This window comes from Athene cunicularia (assembly GCF_003259725.1).
Source record: "Athene cunicularia isolate RWA chromosome 1 unlocalized genomic scaffold, athCun1 chr1_part1, whole genome shotgun sequence".
Taxonomy (NCBI): domain Eukaryota; kingdom Metazoa; phylum Chordata; class Aves; order Strigiformes; family Strigidae; genus Athene; species Athene cunicularia.
The window spans coordinates 475,598-498,776 of record NW_020799091.1 but is presented as its reverse complement, the minus strand read 5'-3'; the positions used below and the strand labels follow the sequence as shown (position 1 = coordinate 498,776).

The window sequence follows — 23,179 nt, the reverse complement described above, 5'->3', positions numbered from 1 at the left end:
CCCCCCCCCCCCAGGACCTCACCGTAGGGACCTCAGCACCGTGTCCCAGCTCCTGCCTTACACCCCTCTCCACGCAGCCATCGCCCTCCCAGCCAGCTCCTTGGCCCCCCCCATTATATAGCACCCGGGAGGACATTCCAGCAGCCACGGGGATCAAGTGACAGTGAAACTCAGTTCCCCCGGTGGCATTTGAGCTGGTGAGAGCAGGGCCACCCTGCACCTGTGATGGGGGGGCTGTGTTCCAGCCCTCTGCTCCCCCCAACCACCACAGGGCCTGGGTGTGGGGGGATTCTGCCTAGAAGAACCCAACAGCGGTGGCCACTGGGACCTCAGGGATGGTCAAATCTGTTTGTTTTGTTTTTTTTTTTTAACCCAAACACTCTTGGGAAGGATGAGTGGCAGAAAACACTTGCCCAAGCGTTTAAAGAGGAGCTGTTTGGAGGCAGAGCAGCACCGAGTGCTCCCCCCCTCTTTGCCCCTGGCACAGCCCACGCAGCTGTAACCCATCCTGTCAGGATTTCCTCCACGTGGTGTAACGTGGCCCCCGAGGGCAGGATAAAGCCCTCCTGTGTTGGTGCTCTGCATGGCAAAATCCAGGAGGGACAGAGCTCAGGGACAAGGTGGGGTGATGGCTCAAGAAATGCCCCTTTTTTCTCCATTTTCTTAAAGCTCCGTGTTTTTAACCCACTGTGCAAAGGGCTGGTGGAAGATCGCCTGGGCAAGAAAGCCTCTGCTTTCCCTCACCGGAGGGATTTTGGGCTGGTTTAGCACCCCGAAGGCACCTTCTGTCCTGGGCAGAGGCTCCTCCGGCACCGACACCGCGCTCAGGCTGCCAGCACTCCGCGTCACCGCTGACCTAAATGCAAGAGGAAGAAGCTGTTTGTCTCCTGCCCAACACAGAACTCAGGAGTCAACATTGTCACCTCCACTCTCACCATGTTCCCAACGCAGCCAGTGTCCCGCGGGGATGCCCGATAGCTTCATTAAGAGTGTCTGTGTTCAGTGATACAGGAGCTGCTAACGTGCTGTTTAACCCTGAGATTTCCTAGAGAAAATCCTGAACCTAGCAAGTGAAAAAGTGATTAAGCTGTACGAAATGTGGATTAAGTACTTTTGAGGAGCATTGAAACTGTAGGAACCTCTTGCTGTAGGTACGTGAGTCACGAGCAGATTTTACCAGCGTGGGGGTTGTGTTCACATTAAATTCTGCATTTCGGCTTCTCCCCCCTGTGAAAAATAAAACCACAGAGGTTAAAAAAGTGATGCTAAGGGCAAAGCTCTGACTTGGAGCCTTCTCTTGCCCCGTTTCCAGGCGCTGTTTGGTTACTCTGGGAAGCGGTGACCTTTCCGTGTGCCCCCGTGTCTTCCAGGAACAATTCCCTCCTGCTCCTGGAGGCTCTGGGGGAAGGAATTGCCTCCACCTGTTAACGAGAAGCTCGTGACCCGGCGCCGGGACGCTTCGCACCAGACGACAAGAAACGAAGAGAATTTTATTGAAACAAACCCTGGAGAGCAGTACAAAAATAACTTAGCTGGGTTCGCATCAAAGCCCGTTATCCAAACGTTCCCGATGTAAAAATGTACAAAAATAATTTAGAATATAAAAGCTCTGTATTTCTAGTAAACCCATTTTGTACACACGTCAGTATTTTACAGTATTTTACTCAAACACCTTGAGCACATAAATTCCTCTAGAATCAGCAAATTCTGCTTCCCACCAACTATTTTTGAAAGGCCACTGGGGAGGGAAGCTCATCTTCCCTCCCCCTCCACAGCACCCACTGGCAGGGAGGCATCAGTTCTAATTCTCACAAATTTCTAACCTTCTCCATCCTTTGGTTGAAAAAAAAACCTGTCTCAAAACGGGATACTTTTTGTTTACTCGAGATAAAGGTTAATTAGTGATATTTCACATGAATAGATCCCCAAAACAGGGTATCTGGAGAGCAGGTTACCCAAAGCGGTGAGTCTCACTGGGGACCTGCTCTTGCAAGACACAGGGTCTCTCAGCTCCCCTGGGTTGAGCATCAGCCTTAAATCCCTCTAACGGGATCCCAATTAGGCAAATTAAAAACCAGAGCCTGAAACCTACAGCTTCCATCTCCTCTTCCCTGAGGACCTGGACGATGTGTCAGGCCATGGCTTGGGAAGCAGGACGGCCTCTCGCCAGTGTCATTCCTTCTTGGACAGTTGAGCAGAGAAAATCCTGGCAATTCTTTCGGTTTCCTCTTCCGAGAGCTCGGCTACGGGCCGGGGATGATTCGGCCTTCGGTACGGGATGCCCCTGAGCACGGCTCCACTTCTGCTCTGCAGAGAGAGGGAACAAGATGTTAGAGCCCTGCCAGCTCTGCCCCGTGCCTCTTCTCTGATCACCACAGGGTCAAGAAATTGGTTACATGTGAAAAAAACCCTCATGATGGGTTTTCTGTTGCTCACTGGTTCCCCTTGGAGGGGTTTGTTCCGCACACTTGAGGCACAACTGTGTGACAAAAAAAAAAAAAAGCTGTTTGTTCCAACTGCTTGGAAAAAACAATCCAGGATGGTGAAATATTTCCCTGCCCAATGTAGGATGAGATGCTGCAGAAAGCAAAAGCTAAAAACCAGAATTAGAAAAGGTCCAAACCACGTCACCTGGGTCTGGCAAGGAAACTCTGAATCTGTCATTGTCTGTCGTCGGTCAAAATCACCTTGTACGAAGCTAAAGAAATTACACCAGTGGATTCGCTGGGCTCTGCCCCTCTTCATTTTCAGTGATGATTTTATTTTTAATTTGCAGGACGCTAAAAACCAAACCACCTTGCAATGGAGAGGCAAGGCTCCTACACAACAAATCCAAGCCTGCTGCCAGACAGCTCAATCTCAGCAGCCCACGAGATTTTAAACACTTCACCAGCATCCTTGCTTTGCACACATCCTCCCAGCGGTTACAGCAGCACTAAAGACGGATCATTTCCATGTACAAAGAAACTCACATTTCTCCCCAACTAGTTTAGAGCCAGGTCGTGCTCGTGAAGCACCAAGAGAGGAGAGACCTGGTTGAAGCAAAAGCTGCTGGTTTAGGACGAGTCGCTCAGTAGCCGTGGGGCCAGGAACGTCTGGTGGCGAGGGGGGGTTGTTTTGGGAAGCCGATACGCCGCGCCGACCTTTCGCCTACATCGCTGAGCTGCTTCACCCTCCGCGCCGGGCCCTGCCTCGCTGGTGGAAAGGTCTCCTAAGGTGAACCATTCCCTCCTGCTCCTGTGCACTCCCTGCTTTGATGTGCACCGTTTGTGGAGGGAAATGCCTTTTTTCAGAATCAGCGGGTTTGGAGATTTCTTGCATTTGGTTACCTGGACGTGACAGGTAGGAAAGGGAAAAGTCTGCAGATAAACACCACCCCCCCAGTCTGTACCTCCTGGGTGTAACTGTGCTTGCTAGAGCCAGGGCAAAGCACGTGAGGCTAATTGTAAGTTAATTGTAAAAGGAACAAGCTTTAGAAAACTGTTTTCTCTTAGGATATTATTAATAGCAGGAATAATTAATAAATAGACGTTGTTTTAAAGGTTTAATTAATAGAGCACAGGTGCTCTAGGAACAATACTGACAGTTTAAGCAACTTAGGCTAGGTAATGAAAAGCTAGACAGAGATTAAGTATCTGTTAAATAGAACATTTTGAGTCTTTTCTCAGAAGTCTAAAAGTGAATTATGATGAAGATTGTTCAGAAGATAAGTTACCACGATGACCGAAGACTGCATCAGTCGGCAGTGGTGTCTGAAGAGGAATTGGAAGGGAATGATAAGAACTAGCCAAAACTGTGGAATACAGTGGACTTTTGAAATTGATGATGAATCTAGAGCTGAAAGTTCCTGAAAAATCACTAAAGACTCTTTGTACTGTATGTTATAACATATCTAGGGAGGGCGCTTTTTGTGAGCTGTTGCCACCCGCTGAGGTGCTGGCCCAGCTCTGAGTTGTTTATAAAGCCAGCCCAGAGGAACCCGCAGGCTGGGGAAATCCTTTAACGCTAATTTAACATCAGCTATAAGTTCTGCAAACAGACAAGAGGCTGTCACCCCAGGCCAGCGTCTCCTAAAGGCTGATTTTCAGACACACTGAGCCAGCACAGCTGGATTCAGGAGGCAGATGGACCAACACTCACCACCACCATGGGTTTGGTCGCTGGCTGGGTAATGAAAAGGATGACAAGGGTGGGACCAGCTCGTCCAACAGTACAGAAATGGCTGATGCCAAGGTAATTAGGAATTCTTGTACCACCTCCCAGTTTCATACGGCCGATTGTGTAAAAATTAAGTGACTAGTGCTGCAAAAGACTTCAGACTGCATCCAGGAAAACAGCTACGGGCATAATGCTTCAAAACACTCCCCTTTTTTATCACACTGAAAAAACATACATGTGTATTTATGAGAATCCTTGGGTTTTTTTCTTAACACTGCTTTAGGATGATTTTTCTAAATGAAACTATAACAAGCTGAGAGAGATTAAACGCAGACCTGGCAGCATTAGAAGCTTAAAAACCAGCAGAGAGATGCTTGCTGGGCAGACCACCTCCCTCTGACAGCTCGTTCTGTTCCAGGTCGGTCAGAAATGACAGTAGCTTGTTCTTCCCATGCTGTTTTCTGTGCCAACTGTCCGTGAAACAGCTGAAACATTAGTACTGGCTGGAGATGGACAGTAACCAGCTCACGCTGGCTCAGCGCTGGTCCCTCATTTCTGCACAGCAGTTGTAAGAGGTTCACAGGGAAAAAAGGTTCCAAGTGAAAGCTCAGAGATTGGTAAAAGGTTTCTGGTTTCAGTGCATCAAGCAGCGTTGGCTTCTGAACATCAGTTTTATGTATTTGCAAGGAATTGGTATGGAACGCCCTATCCCTCGGCCTAGGAAGGTCTGTAACTGTAACAAAAGCAAAAAAACCAAGGAAACGCCGGCTCTTAAATCCAACACGCCGGCCAAACTGTAGCTAGACAACCCCGTGCTGCTTTGCCCTGGCACTGTATTTCAGAAACTTTCCTTCCAGCTGCAGTGATGCTGCTTGTCCTCTGAGGAGCGCCCTGTTCTACCCCGGAGGATCCTACACCACTAACACACCTAAAAAAGATTGTCTGCACAACTACGCGCAGGTGAAAAGCCTGCAGGAACCAGCTGTGTTATGAAACCAGAAGCAGGTTTACCCTGTAGCAACAGCTCTCTATCAAATTCCTCAAATCACCCAAATAACCCTATTTCAAAGAGTTATTTCTTGGAGCTGAGAGATGGCAACTCACGCTCTGAGTGGAAGGAAATAAATGCAGATGGCTTTTGCTGACCTGACAGGACACTTCCAGTGAATTTCTGTGGGAGGAGCTGCAAGGGCTGCAACTCAGAAGAGAAGGTGATGTCATGTCTGGGATAAAATAAAGGTAAAGAACAAAACTGCCTCAAGAATCCAGCAGAGACCGCAGCACAGCTGAGTATTTCTGCAGAAATAACTTGGGGGGGGGTGCTTGCACTAGTGACCCAAACCAGATGTAAAATAATCTTAGTCTGGTTGTATAAATTTTTAAAATTGGTTTTAAAGAAGAAATTATATGAGATTTTCCCCTTTGTTCTACAGTTAACAATCCAGACGTGGCACAGCATTTCTCCTGCCCCGGGGGCACGTCACGACCTGAGCTGTTACCGGCCAGAGGCTGCTGCAGCAAACGCTGCCCCTCGCTCCCATTCTGCCATCGGTGCAGTAACACACCCCAACAGAGCACTGTACTCTACAAGGCAGAATACAACAGAAGAGCAGCTGTCTGCTGCTATTAGATGGCACCGAGGTGACAGAAAGCAGTTTGTACTCTCCCAGCTGTCAGTAAATGAGGCGTGCTTGGAAAATATCCCACTTTGGTGCTGTTTGGGAGAGAAGTGGCTAAAATCCTCCTCCTCCGTTTTTCATCCTGCCGCCTCCACCTGCAGATGCACAGATCTGTCCCGAGGACCTGCCTAGAGACACATTTCCAGCTGTAGGAAAGGTTTTAGCAGCTCTTCTTGCTGCTATTCTACAGGCGCAGGTGCGAATTGAGAACAGGGAAGCTGAAACGTGTGGTCAAGGCTCCCAGCTCGCACAGATTATTACAAAATTACATCTGCAGGTTTAGTTTCACTGACAATTCTGGGATATGAATACGAGGGAAGAGCTACACTTCTATACTTCCCTCTCTATAAAGCTATTTTTCTTTGAAATTCGCAAATTCTTCACACACAGAACATTTAGTGAGACCTTCTAGCCTCAATGCTCCCTTAAAATGCTCCACTGATGCATCAAACAGGCAGTTTCAAACTGTCAGAATTTTAACTTTCGGCACAATTTTGAGAGGACGTATCTGTTACTTCATGCTTACACCATTCCTTGCCTCCAAAATGGCTTTTGCCACTTCAAACTACGACCTGAGCACAAGGAGACCCCGTGTTCCTGAAGCAGACACCTCTAATCGGAGAGATGCAAGAGGAAGGAGGACTTTATGCACAGAAAATCACCTTTCACGTTTCTTTTTATAGAAATGGCACCGATGAGGCAGGACACTTAAACCAGGGTTATCTAATCACTGTGTGCCAAGAACTGGAGTAAAGCAAACAGATTTATTAGTATATTCTAGGTCTTGGGGAGGGGATGGCTTATTTCAAGGTCAAAGAATTCCGGGAACATTTCAGCCTGGTGGCTCAGCAAGTTTAACAGCTGGGTTTTTTTCTGCACAGCAATGAAGGAGTGAAATCTGTGTTAATGGGCTACAACCTGCCCCTGGAGTGACCTTGTACCACCTTCTGCTTTCTGGACAGGAAAAGGTTTGCATCAAAACACAGACCACAGCCAACAGCTCTGAAGCGGAGGTGAAGAATACAGCCACCTTTTCTTCTTTTTCTGATGGTGGAGAACGTCAGCGTTTCTGTTCAGCAGGTTAGGAGGACAAATTTAATGAGTGAAAGGCTTAGCTCTGTTCTCTGGGTAAGCTGAATAAGGGAAAAGAAGAGCTTTAGTGGCTGTGACTGAAATGGGGGCAAGAGCAAGAAGAAACGACAGCCAGGAAAGGATGTTTGGAGCCCTGCTAACCATCTGCATTTTTGGAACAGATAAAAGCTTCTTATTCTGAATCTGCCTAAGTCTGTGTTATGAAAGTGTTATTTCTAATTTATACTAAAGTAAATCTATGTATATGTAAAAATATTAATTATTCTGAATAAAACTGGTTTCCATATAAATTTCTTAACATTTTGGAATATTCACAGACATGAAGGGGGGAAGAAAATCAAGATATTTTAATGAAAATTTTATTAACTCTTCAATTTTTTAAATACTTCCTCCTGTCCCCCCAAAACCCAGCTTCATTCCCAGTAGACTGGGCCAACTCTGAAAGGCAGCAAGTCCTAACACGGGTTATCTCATTGGAATCGCATTTAAATGTTTTCACTCTAGCATACGACTGCCCCAAACCCTGACCAGAATCAATGCTGCAGTGCCCTCTGTGCAAAACAACACGCCTAGAGAGATTAGATTTTTTTTCCCTGAAAAATCAGCTATAGTATATAAAATAATATGGAACAGATGAAGGCAGTAAACGCAAAGAGGGAGAAGAAGGGAGGCCAGGGGCAAGAGTCAGAAATAAGATCTGAATAATAATCTGGGCCACTTAAACAACAGCTGTGACTCATTTAAAAATATTGGTAGCTTTAGAGTAAATATAAAAGAGTGTTGGATGCTGTTAAGTTTAGCCGTGAACTTGGATAATTTTCCCTAAGTTGTATCAGGAACGGCCTGGAAAATGACCGAGAGGAGAAAAGTGTGAAGCTGCTCCTGAACTTGAGAAGCAGCAGAAGTTGAACTGGAGCTGCTGGATTGGATGGGATAGCAGGTGACCAGTGTGGGAGGGAGAGCTGGGAAGGACCTCGAGAACTGGAAGCCTGGATTTGATGTAATGGAGAAAAAAAGATTAAAATATTTTTGACTTTGTGAGGCTCTGCAAAACTCAGGTCCCTGGAAGGTGACTGCAGTGTCCAGGCTGAGGCCTGAGCTGCTGCAGCACCTTCTCTGATCCCCACGTCCTTGCAGCATGAGCTAAGACAACCCTTTTGCCTCCAAATGCCGCCAGCTCACAGACTCCCAGAGTCATGGAGGTTGGAAAAGCCTCCTCCAGCCCAACCATGACCCTCCCCCTGACCCTTCCCAACTCCCCCAGATCCCTCAGCGCTGGCTCAGCCCGACTCTTCAACCCCTCCAGGGATCCCGGGGACTCCCCCCTGCCCTGGGCAGCCCATTCCAACGCCCAACAGCCCCTTCTGCACAGAAATCCTTCCTCAGAGCCAGCCTGACCCTGCCCTGGGCAGCTTGAGGCCATTCCCTCGGGGCCTGGCGCTGGGGCCTTGGCTCCAGAGACTCATCCCCCCTCTCTGCCCCCTCCTGGCAGGGAGTTGCCGAGGGCCAGGAGGTCTCCCCTCAGCCTCCTCTTCTCCAGACTGAACCCCCCCAGTTCCCCCAGCCGCTCCCCAGCAGACCTGTGCTCCAGACCCTGCCCCAGCTCCGTTGCCCTTCTCTGGCCACGCTCGAGTCATTCAATGGCCTTTTTGGGGTGAGGGGCCCAGAACTGAACCCACTCAGCGAGGGGCGGCCTCCCCAGTGCCGAGCCCAGGGCTCAGATCCCTTCCCTGTCCCTGCTGGCCACGCCAGTGCTGACACCAGCCAGGATGCCGTTGCCCTCCTTGGCCCCCTGGGCACACTCTGGCTCATTCTCACCCCCCAGTCCCTCTCTGACCGGCAGCTCTCCAGCCACTCCTCCCCAGGCCTGGAGCCCCCCTGGGGGTTGTTGTGGCCCAAGGGCAGCCCCCGGCATTTGCCCTCAGTGAAACTCCCCCAGTAGGGCTCAGCCCGTGGCTCCAGCCTGGCCAGGTCTCTCTGCAGCCTCCCCACCCTCGAGCAGATCCCATTCCTCGGCCATGACTGCCCGCTTCACCTCCTCACTGTTTCTTCATCATTTTGTGTAGGGAGGTGGGGAAAGGAGGGAGTGGGGCAGGGTGGGGAGAGGTGGCAGGAACCCCAGGGAGGCCAGGAGAGAGGTTTGCCAGCTGCCACGTGCGCGAGAGGGGACTGCTGATCTCCAGAGGAGCACAGCTCGGATTTCAGCCTTGATGTCACACTTGGTGTTTGCTGAACTGTGCAGGAACCAAACAAACCCAGATTTAGAAACTGATGTTGTTAAGGCTAATTAAAAACAAAACGCGAGAAAGCAGTTTTCCTCAACTCTCATTGGCATAAGGGAAAAAAATCTTGGTTTTCATAGAGGGTGTTCGATGCTGGGTGCACAACGCAAGGCACAACTGAGCCCGGTCTCAGCAGACCCCTACAAGTGCTCTAGCGAAGGATTAGCTGTAGCTAATCCTGGAATTAAGCTGGTTTAAGGTCAGCTATATCCATATAGTGCCTTGCTAATGTTCTCCCTAATTATTAATAACTTTCAGGAGTGTGTTTCTAGCCACTAAGCTGAGCATTGCAGAGGGAGGGAATTCAAGTAAAGCGGATACTAATATTAAACTGAAGGTTTGAGTGATGATGTGCAGATGCACAGAAAGACACGGTGCTTCCACAGGAAGAACTGGAGTTAACTGCAGAGAAAGCAAACCTCAGAAGCAGAGGCATGATGGCAAGATAGAGGGGATGGGAGCATCAGCGATGGACAGAAGGGAACAAGGAGAATTTGAAGGTGATTTCAAGAGAGAAGCACATCTGAGATTCTGCTTTTGATTTCACCCAAAATATTTTGACACAGCACAAGAAGTATGTTTAAGAAGCACTAAGACACACTGCAGTCTAGGTTGTTATAATCAAGGTATATCTTAGGATGCTTGAAGCATACTATGCCCAAGACTCCTCTGATAGAAGTCTCTCCTTTCATCAGAAACAAGTTTCAGGGGCTTCAGAAAAAGATAGTATTATGTAAATCAGAAAAAAAAATCATTTTTACAGCACAAACCAGCAAAAAGTCAAGTATTTTACCCAAGCTGTAAACATGTTTATTAATTTAGTTTCCATTACTTCAGAGCTATCAGATGCTGCCTGTTTCTGTTCTGTTTAATCAAGCAAGCTGCTTCCAATTACATAAATGTTCCTTAGAGCATTTGGTTCATGGGTCATAAGGTGGGGAACCAACCAACCTTTCCTGGGAGTGGTAAACAAACAGTCCAGCCCCTGCAGTACCCAGATCCACATCAACATCCATAGCAAAGCTCTGGCCTCCAAACAACCCAAGCCACAAACCTAAATAAATGTTTACGCACATAAAACCACCTGTGAAACAGCAAAAGCAATCAACAGCTTTCCTGGGTGAGGAACACTCCCAATTATTTCTACTGTTCCCTCTGTGAAAGAAGAGTGACTTGATACCTCTCAAGGAGAGGCTGCCTTGCCACCAACTCCCTCATTTCATCCTGATCTAAAAGATACAAATTGGCGTCATAATTACATCTTGCACCCTTGAAATCAGGCACCTTACCTCAGATTAAAGCACCAAGAAGTGTGGAGTGAGCACCTGCCACTTCCACTGACCCCAGTGAAGAGCAACGTTTGCTACTGTATACAAATCGGTTAACATAAATGCTTCAGTATCACCAATAATGCAGCCACGATGCTGAAAATTATTCTAACAGAGAGAACAGGCATCAGAAAGACTCTCCTTGACTCGATTTGGAAGCAGTCACCTCTGAACTGAGCGCTGACAATGAAAGGGAGAAGCACTTTTGTTCCTGTTTTAACCAACGGACCCCGTTAAGCTAAGGCAATAAAAGAAAAGATGTCTCATACTTACTTTCAGAGCTGTGGAAGGATGAGAAGACATGCTGAGCAGTCTCATGGAAGCTTCCATCTGCTGGGGGGGAAGGAAGAAGTTGGGAACAACGACAGGATCAGATCTGAGCAGAACCATTAAGGAACAACCTTTGGCAGCGTGTAGCTGTGCAGAGCTCCACAGCTGCTGCAGATGTGAAATAAGCCTTGCTGCAACGGGTGTTAGTGGCTCCCAGAGGGTGAATCTCATTCATTTTGATCAATATTCTATTGTTCTGAGCCTCACAGAGCACAGGACACCAGCCTGCTCTGCAATAATACCTCATGTATTTGGAGAGTACTTCATCCCACAAAAATTCCAAGACAACTTAGCGAAACCGACTGTGAGATTTGGGAGCTGTGCAAGGTATGTGGGAAAGTACTTTAAATGCAAAATAAACTTTGTTTCTTTTAATATGGAAGAAACACAAGAGCTACAATAGTGCCAATGTGGGGAAAAAAAAAAAAGGCAAGACATCAGGTTGAAACTACCCAAAATGAAACGACTGTCATGGATCACAGAATATATTGGTTAGAAATGGTAAGGAACTCATCAGTGCACTGTGTGAGCAGCAGTGTAACAAGGTCTTCCAACACCTTCCCAGGTCATCAATTCTAGAGTCACTTCCCAGGGAAGAGCTCCACACAGCGAATTTCTCTTTCCTGAGGCCAGTGAGAATCTAACCAAGAAATGAGACGCTCCCTGAATGCAATGCGTGCTTCAGAAAAAAGGATACAAAAGAATTTTTGGTTTGGCAGACTTTTCTGGCTCTTCCAGTGGGTCTTCACTACTGTCATCAGAAAAGTTGTCACTGTTTCCTTCTGAGCCTGCTTGGGCTGATACACTCTTAACACAGATCTCATCAGAACCACTATCTTCCTCGTCTTGACGATCTTCATTCACAGCCTCACTGCTTTTCTCCCTCTCTCTTTCCGTGGTTTTTGGATTGGTCAAACCCACATCTGGTGGAAACTCCAGTACTTCAGAGGCTCCACAAAACTCTACATTTTGCTCTACAGGTTTAGTGTTGTATGTTCTATCCCAGTCATAATTTCTATTTTCTACAGGGCCACCGGCTGTCTGATGCACTTCCAAGAAATGAGCAGGCTGAAGCAGCTCCTTCTCCATCATTTCTGTGCCACTCTCCAGGCTTGGAAAGCCTTCTGTTACTGCCCAAGGATCTGTGTGGAGGCTAACACGGGGGCTAACAGCAGTGAGCACGCTTTGGCAGTCACCTTGCAGCGTGCTGGAGAAGGTGCTGCTCCGTCTGTGGTTTCCTCTTTGCCAACAGTCCATATCCACCGAGTGCTGATGCTCAGGCCCCAAGTCTACGGGCAGCTGGTCAGCACCCTGCTCCACTACAGACAGCACACTGGACCAGGGACTGGTTTTGTCCGTTATGGTTGTTATTTCATTAAGAGTTCGTGGTTCTATAACGTCTTCTTCATAGTCTTCTTCACTGTGTGGCTGGACAGCAAAAGCACCTTCATCCTCCTGGATGTTGTCCATTGGCAAAGGATGCTCATCTTCAGGGACAGCTTGCTCTAGAAATTCATGCAACATGTGTCTGTCAAACACAGATCTCCCAACGGGGCACGGCTGCTGTGTATCACTGCAAACGCTGGGTGAGTCCAGCTCAAGTCGGCCTTGACACACTTCAGGCCCAGCTTCTTCATCCTTCTGGTTGGGGACATGTGTAGCACCCAGCTTTCCGCTGCTGTCTTGATGGACGTTAGAAGATTCTTTACTCTTTTTAGTTCTAGTCTGTAAGTCTGGTTAAGAGAAAAGGGCATCAGTAAATGCACAGAGCAACAATTCACCTTTTATCTGATTTATCTGGGCTTTTTGCAGAAAATCATGTATGCAAGAATGCTTAGGAGTTAAACATGCACAGCTTTGCCAAACACTCTGCTGATGTGATCACATTCTGCTACTGTTACCATTGACAAGGCCAGGAGAAGGACAGGCATACTAAGAAAAAAAGGAAACGTTCAGGATGAAATTACTGGGAAATAACTAAAAATACTTAAAACAACATAAAGAAAAAAAAAATTGGACAGTGAAAATTCTCTGATATACAGAGCATACTTAAAAACAAACGAGAAAAAAAATCCTATTGCTTGGAGTGGCTAAAACCAGTTTGGACACTTCAGACCTCACAGGAAGGGGAGAGGAATAATCTAGACAGGAGAGATGGATAATCTAACCCCCTCCTCCTCTCATAGCTTCCTCAGTTTTATGTAGGGCCTCAGAAGACACAGTTGCTACTGGGGTTCTCCAGCTTTCAGTTCAATTTACCAACTCGAATCAAATGCCAGACAATTGTTAATTAAGTATTTGTAAACCAGAAATTCACTCAGGACTATTGCTCAATTGTCGTGGTAAAATTGTAAAATCTGAAATCAAAGAGCTGCTTGTGCTCCGAACACAGGCTCTGAAAAAAAGGTGCTTGCATTAGGAGCCTAAATATTAATAAAACCTATGCAATTCTGAAAATCTCTGGGGATTTTACAAATTCTTTAAAAAGCCGGAATCAACTATTTTTGGTTCTTAGTAGAACCTATTAATTTCTTGCATTCTTTGAGAAATTAGGTCACCAGTATTAGGTTAAATGGCAAACTACTGCTACTCAGAGGCAAGAGAAAAAGTCTTGCTAAAAGGTAATGGTGGAGAATATTTGGAAAAGGAGAAGGAAGAGTTTGAGACAGATTTGGAAAAGGAGAAGAAGAATTTGAGACAGATTGTAGACGATGTAAAGAGACAGTACAAACAATAAAGATGAGAAGGAGAACAAAAAGAGCAAAACCGTGGGGAAGAAAAAAAAAAAAAATCAAGGTGGTAAAACAAGAATGGCAAATTCTGGCATAATGGAAATGTGCCCTCCAAGTCCATCTCTTGGAAGCGCTGGTAGCTGCAGACAAACAGCACAGAAGAAACTTTTCAACTGGCAGTGCTCTGAGCCATAGTATATTCTCTACCCTGATCATTTATTTTAAAAGCACCACCACGGATTTGATTTCCTTGTCATTTTGCTACTCCCAGCACCTCTGGTATGGGGTCAGAGCAGCACGAACAGTTAAGCTAACATTAAATTAACTGCGATCAGGCTAGTGCTGAGATGGAGGGTGGTTACAAGGGAGCTGTGAGAAATGGCAGGCAGAGTGAAAAAAAACCATACAACTGAAAACAAGGTGCACGAAGAGATATGGTTTCCTTCCCTGTTGTGTCACACTCCGTCCTTATTAAGGATGTTCCGTGTCCAGCTGCACTAACAATAGGGAAAATTAATTGCAGTGATGCCTCAAGAAAGAGGAAATGTATTGAATGTGATAAACAGAAAAGAAGCTGCTTACTAAGAGCTTTGTCTCACGTATCCTAAAAGAGCCTTATTTTAGCTATTCATCATGGGCCATAAATTTCACCTGAAAAAAGAGACATGCCAATTCCTATTAGCAACGAACCACAGACTCAGCTCAGTACCGTCCTGTGGATTGCTTTTCCACAAGACTTCCCTTTTTCTGCTGAACAGACATGGAAATTCAAGTAGAATTTATCTGAAGAAGGCCTTAAATCCCACCTCACCTTCCTTTGGAATGTTTCAGTTCAACGTGACCATTACTGGCGGGAGTTTGAAAGTCTCTCTGAAGCATTCTCCCAATGGTACACGTGCTGATCAGCAACACCAGGAACTGGTCCCGATTATGTAAAGAATTTGCAAATACTTTTATGGCAGCTTCTGACAACAAATTCCAAACCAAGTAACAACTTACCATTGATTAGGCTGCTGACCTGAGACACCAACTGACTAGATTTTTCCAGAAGTCGGCATCTATCAGAATCCTTTTCTCTGTTCATCAGGCCCCGATGATCTCTCTCCTGCTCCTCATGACTTGGTTTGGATGTGTAACTGAAGTCAGGAAAAGACCTGGTCAGCTTCTGACTGAAGTATCTTTGAACCTCATCCAGCTCCCTCAAGTTTTTTCTGTAAGCAGTAGTAAGAGATTAGGTAAGAGGGAAAAAAGCCTACGGCAGATTGGTTCTACCTGTATCATTCCAGACAAGAGCGTGTAAATATGCAAATACAAAATTAAGGGTTGGTATTGAAAAACTTGATCAGGAGGTAAGTGTTGAGGCTCTGTCTAAGCAAGAGGATAGTGCTCAACAAACGCCAAACTAGCTATGAAACAGGCTGGAAGTTAAAAAAAGTGCTAGTTTAAAACTTATTTAATCAAAGCAGTTGGATTTGAGATGACCTTCCAACAGAAGTCATAAAAGCAAGAATATTAATTGACTATATGACGGAACTTGATAAAAACCTAAGGATTTCTATCCACTTAAGATCTAAGGATTTTGTGATATATTGCTTGTGGTAACTGGGGAAATGATGGAATGATTCAAAGTCTCTTTCAGTCCTATATTCCTGCAGATAATAAGTATTATTCTTCTAAAATTTATACCTGATGTAAATCCAGAATCTAGTCAGGAGAAGTGCTTCTAGTAAGGAGAAAGGCATTTGAATTACCTTATTCACAGACTCCCAGAATAATGGAGGTTGGAAAAGCCTCCTCCAGCCCAACCATGAGCCTCCCCCTGACTGTTCCCAACTCCCCCAGACCCCTCAGCGCTGGCTCAGCCCGACTCTTCAACCCCTCCAGGGATCCCTGGGACTCCCCCCTGCCCTGGGCAGCCCATTCCAACGCCCAACAGCCCCTTCTGCACAGAAATCCTTCCTCAGAGCCAGCCTGACCCTGCCCTGGGCAGCTTGAGGCCATTCCCTCTTGTCCTAATGTGCAATACTACAGAATTTCACCAACTGTCATTCACCAGTCACGGACAGGTGTCACAGCCCACAGAGGGGATATATCAGTAATACTATATTCTAACTTATTAAAAAAAACCCCAAAACTTATTCTTGCAAAGGCCTGGAAGAAATAGCTGCCAGTTCTAGCAATGGGATAGTGTAAATCCTAACGTAGAAACGTGTAAATGAAACAAATTGGGAAATATCAGTGAGAAGAAAAAGAACACCTGGGTTTTGTAGAAAGGAACCTGTCTCAGGATTGTGATCTCCTGGGTCAGCCTCTCACTGGTAAAAGGAATTTGGTAAAAACCTTAAGCCCAAATACAGGGAAAGAGCTTTGACAAGGTTTGATATTTTTTCAGTATCAAAAATACTGATATTTTTGATATCGACTCTATACTGACTCCACTGACTCTTCAGGTAGATTTCTGAGCCCTGAAAATAATCAAAATGGTTGACAGCCAGCAGACTTACTGGTCTTGAGTGGAAACACTGACTTCCTTTGACAAGGTATTCAATGTCTTCTTGGAAAAGCTTGCAGCATTACTGGGAAACGTTGGAAAGCTGGCCTTCACCTAGAATAAAGAGGAATACCACACGTGAACCTTCCACAGCAGGAAAACAGAGAAATTAAAGTAGTATCTTGCTGAGCTGGCAAACAAAAAACTTAAGTTTTCTAAATAGCTTTAAGTTTCCAAAGGATTTTCCAGCACTGATCCAAAGTACCATTTAACAACACTCTTACTTCAGAAATATTTGTGAATTCCCCCCATGCTACTGAAGAGTAAAGTGATGGTAAGTGGGGTATAGGGGCTCCATTACGTGTGCATGTCACACCCCAGCGTAACTGGAAAGGCTAGAGAATAAAACACACACAAGAAATGGCAAATCTTCCAGAAAAATAGATTTCTGCCAAAATTAGAAATTCCCTAACCAACGACAGGCTGAATTTACAGTATGTTTTTACGCATCAGCTGCCACCCAAAGCAGCAAACAGAACAATGCCAGGCTCCCAGACATCCTAAACCACAGAATATTCTCCTAATAATAATTAAAAAAACCCCAAACACCCATGAAGCAACAACACAGTGAAGCCACCACTATGTTAATGATCTAGGTTTGAATGGGTGCTGCAACTACTGTTGCCTGCAGCTACCATGGAAACCTACAGAAGAATTCTTAAACAAGGAATTAAGTGTTTCTGGTATATTTACAAAGATTGATCCATTACGGTACCCCGAATTTGCTATGTTTACTCATTACTTCAGAAACCCCTGGAGTCAGTGCTGATTATTAGGAATCTAATCAGATAATGCACCAGGGAGGAAACTCAAGTACGTACTGAAGAGCTTGGTGGCTGGGTCTGGATCCTTGCTTGCCTTTCTTCTTTGAGATTATTTATGTTTTGAAGAAGGGAAACTGCTACTTTGATCTGCCCTCTGCACTGTCCGCTGAAGTCTGTAATATTGTACCACCCGCACACGAGCTGGAAGCCAGAAAGAAGAGGAGAAAGGTCCACTGATGCAAATCCTATCACTCGTTCGGCCTCTGGGGAAGAAGAATATAAAGCACATATTAACTTAAACTGCATGTAAACAAAACATTGTCAGGAATGCTAAAAATCAGCCAGTTAGCCCTGAAATATGTCTAGGCTTTATAGGAAAGACATCTTATAAAACTGAAAAAAATGGTTTAAAAGCTGACAGCTCTCATGAGGTAAAGAGCAAGTAAAGAGCGTTGCAAAAAAGCAGAGGAAACAGAAAACAGTTTGAGACAACAGAAACGAGACTTAGATTTTGGTTGTCAACATGCTTCAAAGTAAGAGACCTATGGTGTCTGACTGAGAAGCAGGAAAAATTGTTCTAAGCAATTAAACCAGCTTCCTCCCTACGGATTTGCCAAAACAGCTGTCCCTGTTGCAGCTGCTGCTAACCTGAACACCTACACTGGTAATAATTCACAGCAGCATGAGGGCCTTGCTGCAGGTGTAAGAAAGGACACGAGGGTTTCGTGCCTTATGCAATACTGAATCAGAAGAACTAGTTGAACAAAGGTTGTGATAAAGTGAAAAATATTCAGCTTGAAAATAGGCTAGAAATAAAAGACAATCAGAGACTTGAAAAAATGAACCTGGAGGCCAAGCTGGTGACCTAAGCAAATTTGGGTTGATATAATGCTGAGGGATCTGGTGGAGTTGGGAACGGTCAGTGTGAGGTTCATGGTTGGACTGGAGGAGCTTCGAGGCCTTTTTCTGACCTCCATGATTCTAAAATGCATTCTGCCTCTGGAATTGCACTCTCCCTTCAGAAACTCCTGTTCCTTCCTTTTTCACTTTGCCAAAGGTTTCAGAAAAATGCTGATTATGTCGTTACACTCTTGCGGTTTTGTGCAACATTTTGTCTTTTCTGTCTTGCAAATTTACCTGAAGTACAGAACAATCCTATCCAAGAAAAGGGTATTATTTGGATTAACTTAGCAGTTACATTCAGCTAAAAATGTCCCTGCAGAGACAATGAAAGACCAGGGCAGGGAGAGGGACTGGCAGGAGAATCACTGTGTACACCCAGCACTCTGTATAATACAGAGAAAGGCTGAGTTACAAAGGGAGTTTATTTCTGAAGCAAAAATCAGATAGCTGAACTTTGATATATAAAAAGAAAGGAAAAAACTCAGTATTTTAAAGACCATATCCTAGCAGTTTGAACTGAAGAAGTAGGGCTGCCTTCCCAACAACAAACCCACGGATTTTTGTGCTTGCTTGGTACCAAATATTGGAGGATCTGGGCTAGCAATAAAATGAGCAAACAACAGTTTTAACTATTAGCAGCATCTTTTATCATTTAACGATTAACAGCAGTAAAAACACCTGCAAAAACTTTTTATATTGTTCGGTTTGAAACTCAAGGCCTTCAACTCCCCCAATAAATGCTGAGACTGAATGCAGGAGCAATTATAAATATAATATATATAGTTAAAATATATCCATGCCACTATAAATGTATTTGATTGCGACTGGCTGGCCACACTTCAACCAACTGCAGAGACAACAAACAGCATATGAAAGACAGTAAAAAATTTCCTTCGCTAGGAAAATCCAACCCCTAAACCACTGTCAAATTAAAAATGGAGAGAATACAAACTAACCAAGCCTTGCCAGATGATTAATGGGGAAAAGCAGGATGCTAAGGGGCAGGAAATCAATGGGTATTTATCTCCAGCATTCTTCTAGTGTAAGGTAAAAAAAAAAAATGTCTTTACAATTCTACTCTCCAATTTATTTAATAGAATTCACTTTCCTTGTGTTAAATGCACACCACCCAAGGAAAGGGAGGCAGAAAAGACACTCCTCTCAATACTGCACCACAAACTTTACCTGCTTTATGCCACACTTTGAAGACCAAGGTTTGCTGTGGATCCAGCAGAAGTTCTTTGGATAATCTGGTAAGAAGAGAATCATAACTTCTTATGCAAAGTAGGAAAAAAAGAGTCAGTGAAGTAAAATGTCTGAAGATTCGATGCCATTGTATCTATCCAGACAAACGTTTCCTTCTGGAATGATGGGGACAGGGGGAAACACAACAAAACCCCAAATCACTGAGGCCTCAAAAGCATAACTATCTTCACATGGTTTGGGACTTTGTGTATTCAAGTACTATTTCCATCTCCTCGCTCTTGAAAATTTAAAAGACAGGACAACAAAACCCTGAAGAAAGGAAAATACAGTTTATCTCATGACTCAGTAATACAGTGACAACAAAGCACTGGGGTGATGACTGAAAGCTGTAATGTTTGAAGCTGATTTCTAGAAAAAAACCCCAACCCTGAAAACTGAGGTGTCAAATGTAGAACAGCTTTTAAGTTGCTTGAAGCAGTTCAGATATGGCTCTGAGCATAAGCAATCTCTGAAACAAACTTTTAAACTTCAGCTATCAGAGTCTTTCAACAGTTTAATCTTCATATTACAAATTCCCTAAAGCCAAAACCCCAACTCAGCAGTCTGGCAGAAAAGCTCACTCCTGTGCAGGCACTGGCATATATGTGTGATTGTCAAAATAAATTCAGTTTGCTTTCCTGTTGCCTCTAACAGACTTGTTCCATCTCATTTAGAAAACGCCTTTGGCTACTGCTTTGGAATTAATTTAAAATCTGGTATAGAAACACTGGAGAGGGCACAAGACTGCAAACAGAGGTTTATTACTGAATATTACCACGTATGACGATCTGCTGAGGTTTCTTGGAGCGGTCAATTCATCTGCTCTAATTTAGGCTCAGATATCTAAGTCTGAGCTCTGTTCCCTACACTATTTTGGCAGTCACTGGAGAGAAACAGGTATCCTTAGGGAATTCTGTCCTAAGTTGGGTCTCTGACACTGGTGAAGTGACTGTCGGGAGGTGGCTGCATCCCTCCAGTGACTGTAGGGGAAGCCACAGCTAAACAGCTCTGAGTCAGAAAACTAACTTCCAGATATATCAAATTTCAGTAGGTGAATCCCAACTTAGAGCTCTGGTCCTGAACCAGGGCATGATTTCTACCCATTAAACGAAGTGAAACATACAGAAAAAGCCAATAAATTGGATCAAGTCTTAATTAACCTTCCCAAGAGTCCTTTAGCTATTAGTAGCCCCTTTCTCTAGACGGGGAAACTACAGAGGAGTGGAAACAGACGGACTCACCCAACATCTTACCCAAAATACAATGCAGCCAAGGTTCAGCACGGGTCAAACTCCCCTTTCTCACATTAGCTTTAAGACCAAGCCTCCGCAAACAATTTTTCACTGAGTATGAGCAGATGGTGATCGTAAAACATAAACCAAGCATTTTTAGCTGAGAGTACTGGCTCGGTAAGTAGAAAAGCACTCCCCTCCCAACTGGCTACGTCCTCTTCACACCCAGCCTGACTGCCAGCGTGTCTGTACGAGTCCACATCACTTACCTTGCTTGTTGCTGGAAGTCCCAGATGGGTGAGTCTGTATTTTCTATTACTGAAGTGGTTATTGGAGCATCTGCACCAGCCACAGCAAATGATACACAGCTACTGGGTGCCGTTACTTCACGCTCTGTCAAGGGACTCCCTAAAATTATACAGAATTAAATACAGGTTTGTTATTAGTAATTTTAAAAAATATATCTAAAGGCAGTTCAGCAATTAAAAACAGATAATTAGCAGAGAAATCTACCTTCTAGGAAATACTCCTTTTCATTGGTGGAGCTGAAAATACTTTATATTTACAATGGGAGCAAATATTACATTAACCTTTTACCGAGCAGACACTGGAATATTCAAGGGAGACATGGAAAAACCATTTGCACAAGATCATCTGAGAAGTCAGAGGCAAAGCTAGGAATAAAACCCGGTCTCCAGAGCTTGATCTACCCTCCACGCTGGACCAGAGAGTTTGGCAATCCTCAGGGCAAACATAGAAAATATCCAGTGTTCCAAAAGGCAGTTTGACTTAACAGCTAGATTGCTGAGTGCTCAGTTGCACTGACTAAATAAGAAAATGAACAGCTGGTGTTAACGATAGCCAAGGATAATAAACTTCTTTATAGCCTCTTATAGTTAATCTCAAAAAGGCTGAAATAGTTAAGAGAAACTTAACATCCCTGCAAGGTAGAAACAAGCACCACTCTCTGTTACAAAGATTTAAATAAAGAGGAAAAAGCAATATATACAATTTTCTTTCAAATTCTCGCTGATTTCCCTCCCAACTTTTCCCACCACCCTTCATACCCATTGTAGAAGTGGGAGTTTGTGTCACAGTTCCCACCATTTCCCCAAGGCTCTGAGCAGGGATAAAGCACATGGAAAGCAAAATCCTGGTCACTATTAAGTGCCCGTGTGCTCCCACCAGTCCTACTACTGCACCAGCAGGCAATCTGAGAGAACAAAGTCTAGTGTAAATAAAGCCTCAACACTTTGGTCAAAACATTAAAATTTATATCAGAGAGGGAGAAATCAATTGTCTTCATGTCTTAGTCCAGGGAGCTCTACGTGGGGCAGCAGGTAAGCTTTGCAGAAATTGTTTTTTAAGTAGCTTCAGGAAATATAATAATCTATACACAAACTAGACCTTTGTGATCACCAAGCGAAGCAATGAGGATGTCATTCACTCTGCAGTGCACTAGTGAAAACCTTTACAAGGCTCCTTATGTAATCATAATTCAAGGCTGGAACCATAAGCATTTTCTCCCTCATTCATTCTGAAATAACCTGGGAAAAGGTTTGTGAGAAAACAATTAATGAATTAACTAGCCTGACTTAATTGGGTGTGTTTGCACTCTGAGGTGGACAGTTTCTCATCAGAGGAATAGAAGGTCAAATTAAGACATGGGGCTAGGTGTTCCTCAGATGCTGCTGGATACTGTGGATTAGAGATTGTTGAATGAAAGCTGCAAAATTTATACAATCACTTCCACTGAATTATAGCACAAAAAGGAGGAGAGATGCTTAGGGCCTCTTCCCTTCTGTATGTGAACCCTCCTCCAGGCTTGGACTCTTTAGTCATGTTCACTTTAGTGAGATTAATTTGCTGCAGCATATCGTGGCTTGTAAAGCTGTAGTAGCATTTTACAGCTTACAGAGCTGTTGGCAGAATGTGCTAGGAGAAATGGACTTAGCCAAGGGGAAACAAGGTCAGACTTTGCAACCATCACTTGGTTATTACAGATTGGTTCCTCCTTTCTGCTTTCCAAGGACTCAGCATGGGGTTTTGGACTTTTCCAAGACTTTTCTGGCCAGAATGATCAAAACTGAGGAATATGTATCCCATTTAACTAAAAATAATTCTATTTTCTCCTGATATCTGTGAAAATATGATCCAGTGTGACTGATTAATAGTAGCTGAGTTATTGCTCATTTATGCCTTGACCATGAGGATTTGCTTGAGAACAGGATTATTATTTTTTAAATATCCACAATGACTTCAGTTAAAACACCCACACAAAACTCTTTGCAGTTTGGCAAGACTGTAGATATGACAGTTCAAACACAGATGTAGGCAACGTGAGCTCAGCTTAAAGAAATGAGCAAGACCTGTCCAGACTAGCTCACCATCTCCTGCATGTAAAGGCAGATCTAAAATCAATCTTTGTAGTTAAAGGCAAAACCAGCATTTCTCAAGTGTCAGCTTGTTTTTCTTTTAGGAAAATAAAAGTCTATAATAGAAAGAATTGTTAGCTCTAATAAGAAAGCTCAGCCATAATCAAAGAAATTTTACAGAGCCTGATGTAGCCTAGCAGCTCCCAATGCCTGAACCTTGCAAAGTTACACTCAGAAATATTAGCTTCGCTCTGCTTTATGAAAGCAGCATTTGAAGGATGAGGTGAGAGAAGGAACTGAGGTGTGTGACCTGATGGTTCAGGAATTGGGTGGTAAAACACAAAATCTTTAAGCCTAGGGCACCTCCTGAGTGACGTGGTCAGGACTGGCAGCGTAAGGTGACAATGGCTGCCACAGGTCAAAGAAAATCTGTTCCCTGGGGATACAAGAACCGAACAGAAAAAGATGAAAAATGTATCAGGAAGAAGTTAGCAACTGCAGATTAAAG

At 44.5% G+C, this 23,179-nt stretch overlaps 1 protein-coding gene across 1 annotated transcript in view; it reads right to left on the bottom strand.

Moving 5' to 3' along the window:
• Positions 1 to 991: 991 nt before the first annotated feature.
• The window catches only part of C2CD3 (C2 calcium dependent domain containing 3), a 54,094-nt gene continuing 31,906 nt past the window's right edge, over positions 992 to 23,179 (bottom strand). The window contains exons 25-33 of the mRNA XM_026849851.1: positions 20,566 to 20,704; positions 19,005 to 19,069; positions 16,974 to 17,179; positions 16,106 to 16,206; positions 14,601 to 14,830; positions 11,567 to 12,602; positions 10,813 to 10,915; positions 8,249 to 8,254; positions 992 to 2,307 (exon numbers count right to left, since the gene is read on the bottom strand). Coding sequence (XP_026705652.1) covers positions 2,173 to 2,307; positions 8,249 to 8,254; positions 10,813 to 10,915; positions 11,567 to 12,602; positions 14,601 to 14,830; positions 16,106 to 16,206; positions 16,974 to 17,179; positions 19,005 to 19,069; positions 20,566 to 20,704 — 2,021 coding nt within the window. The 3' untranslated portion in view covers positions 992 to 2,172. The remainder of the gene's footprint in view (positions 2,308 to 8,248; positions 8,255 to 10,812; positions 10,916 to 11,566; positions 12,603 to 14,600; positions 14,831 to 16,105; positions 16,207 to 16,973; positions 17,180 to 19,004; positions 19,070 to 20,565; positions 20,705 to 23,179) is intronic.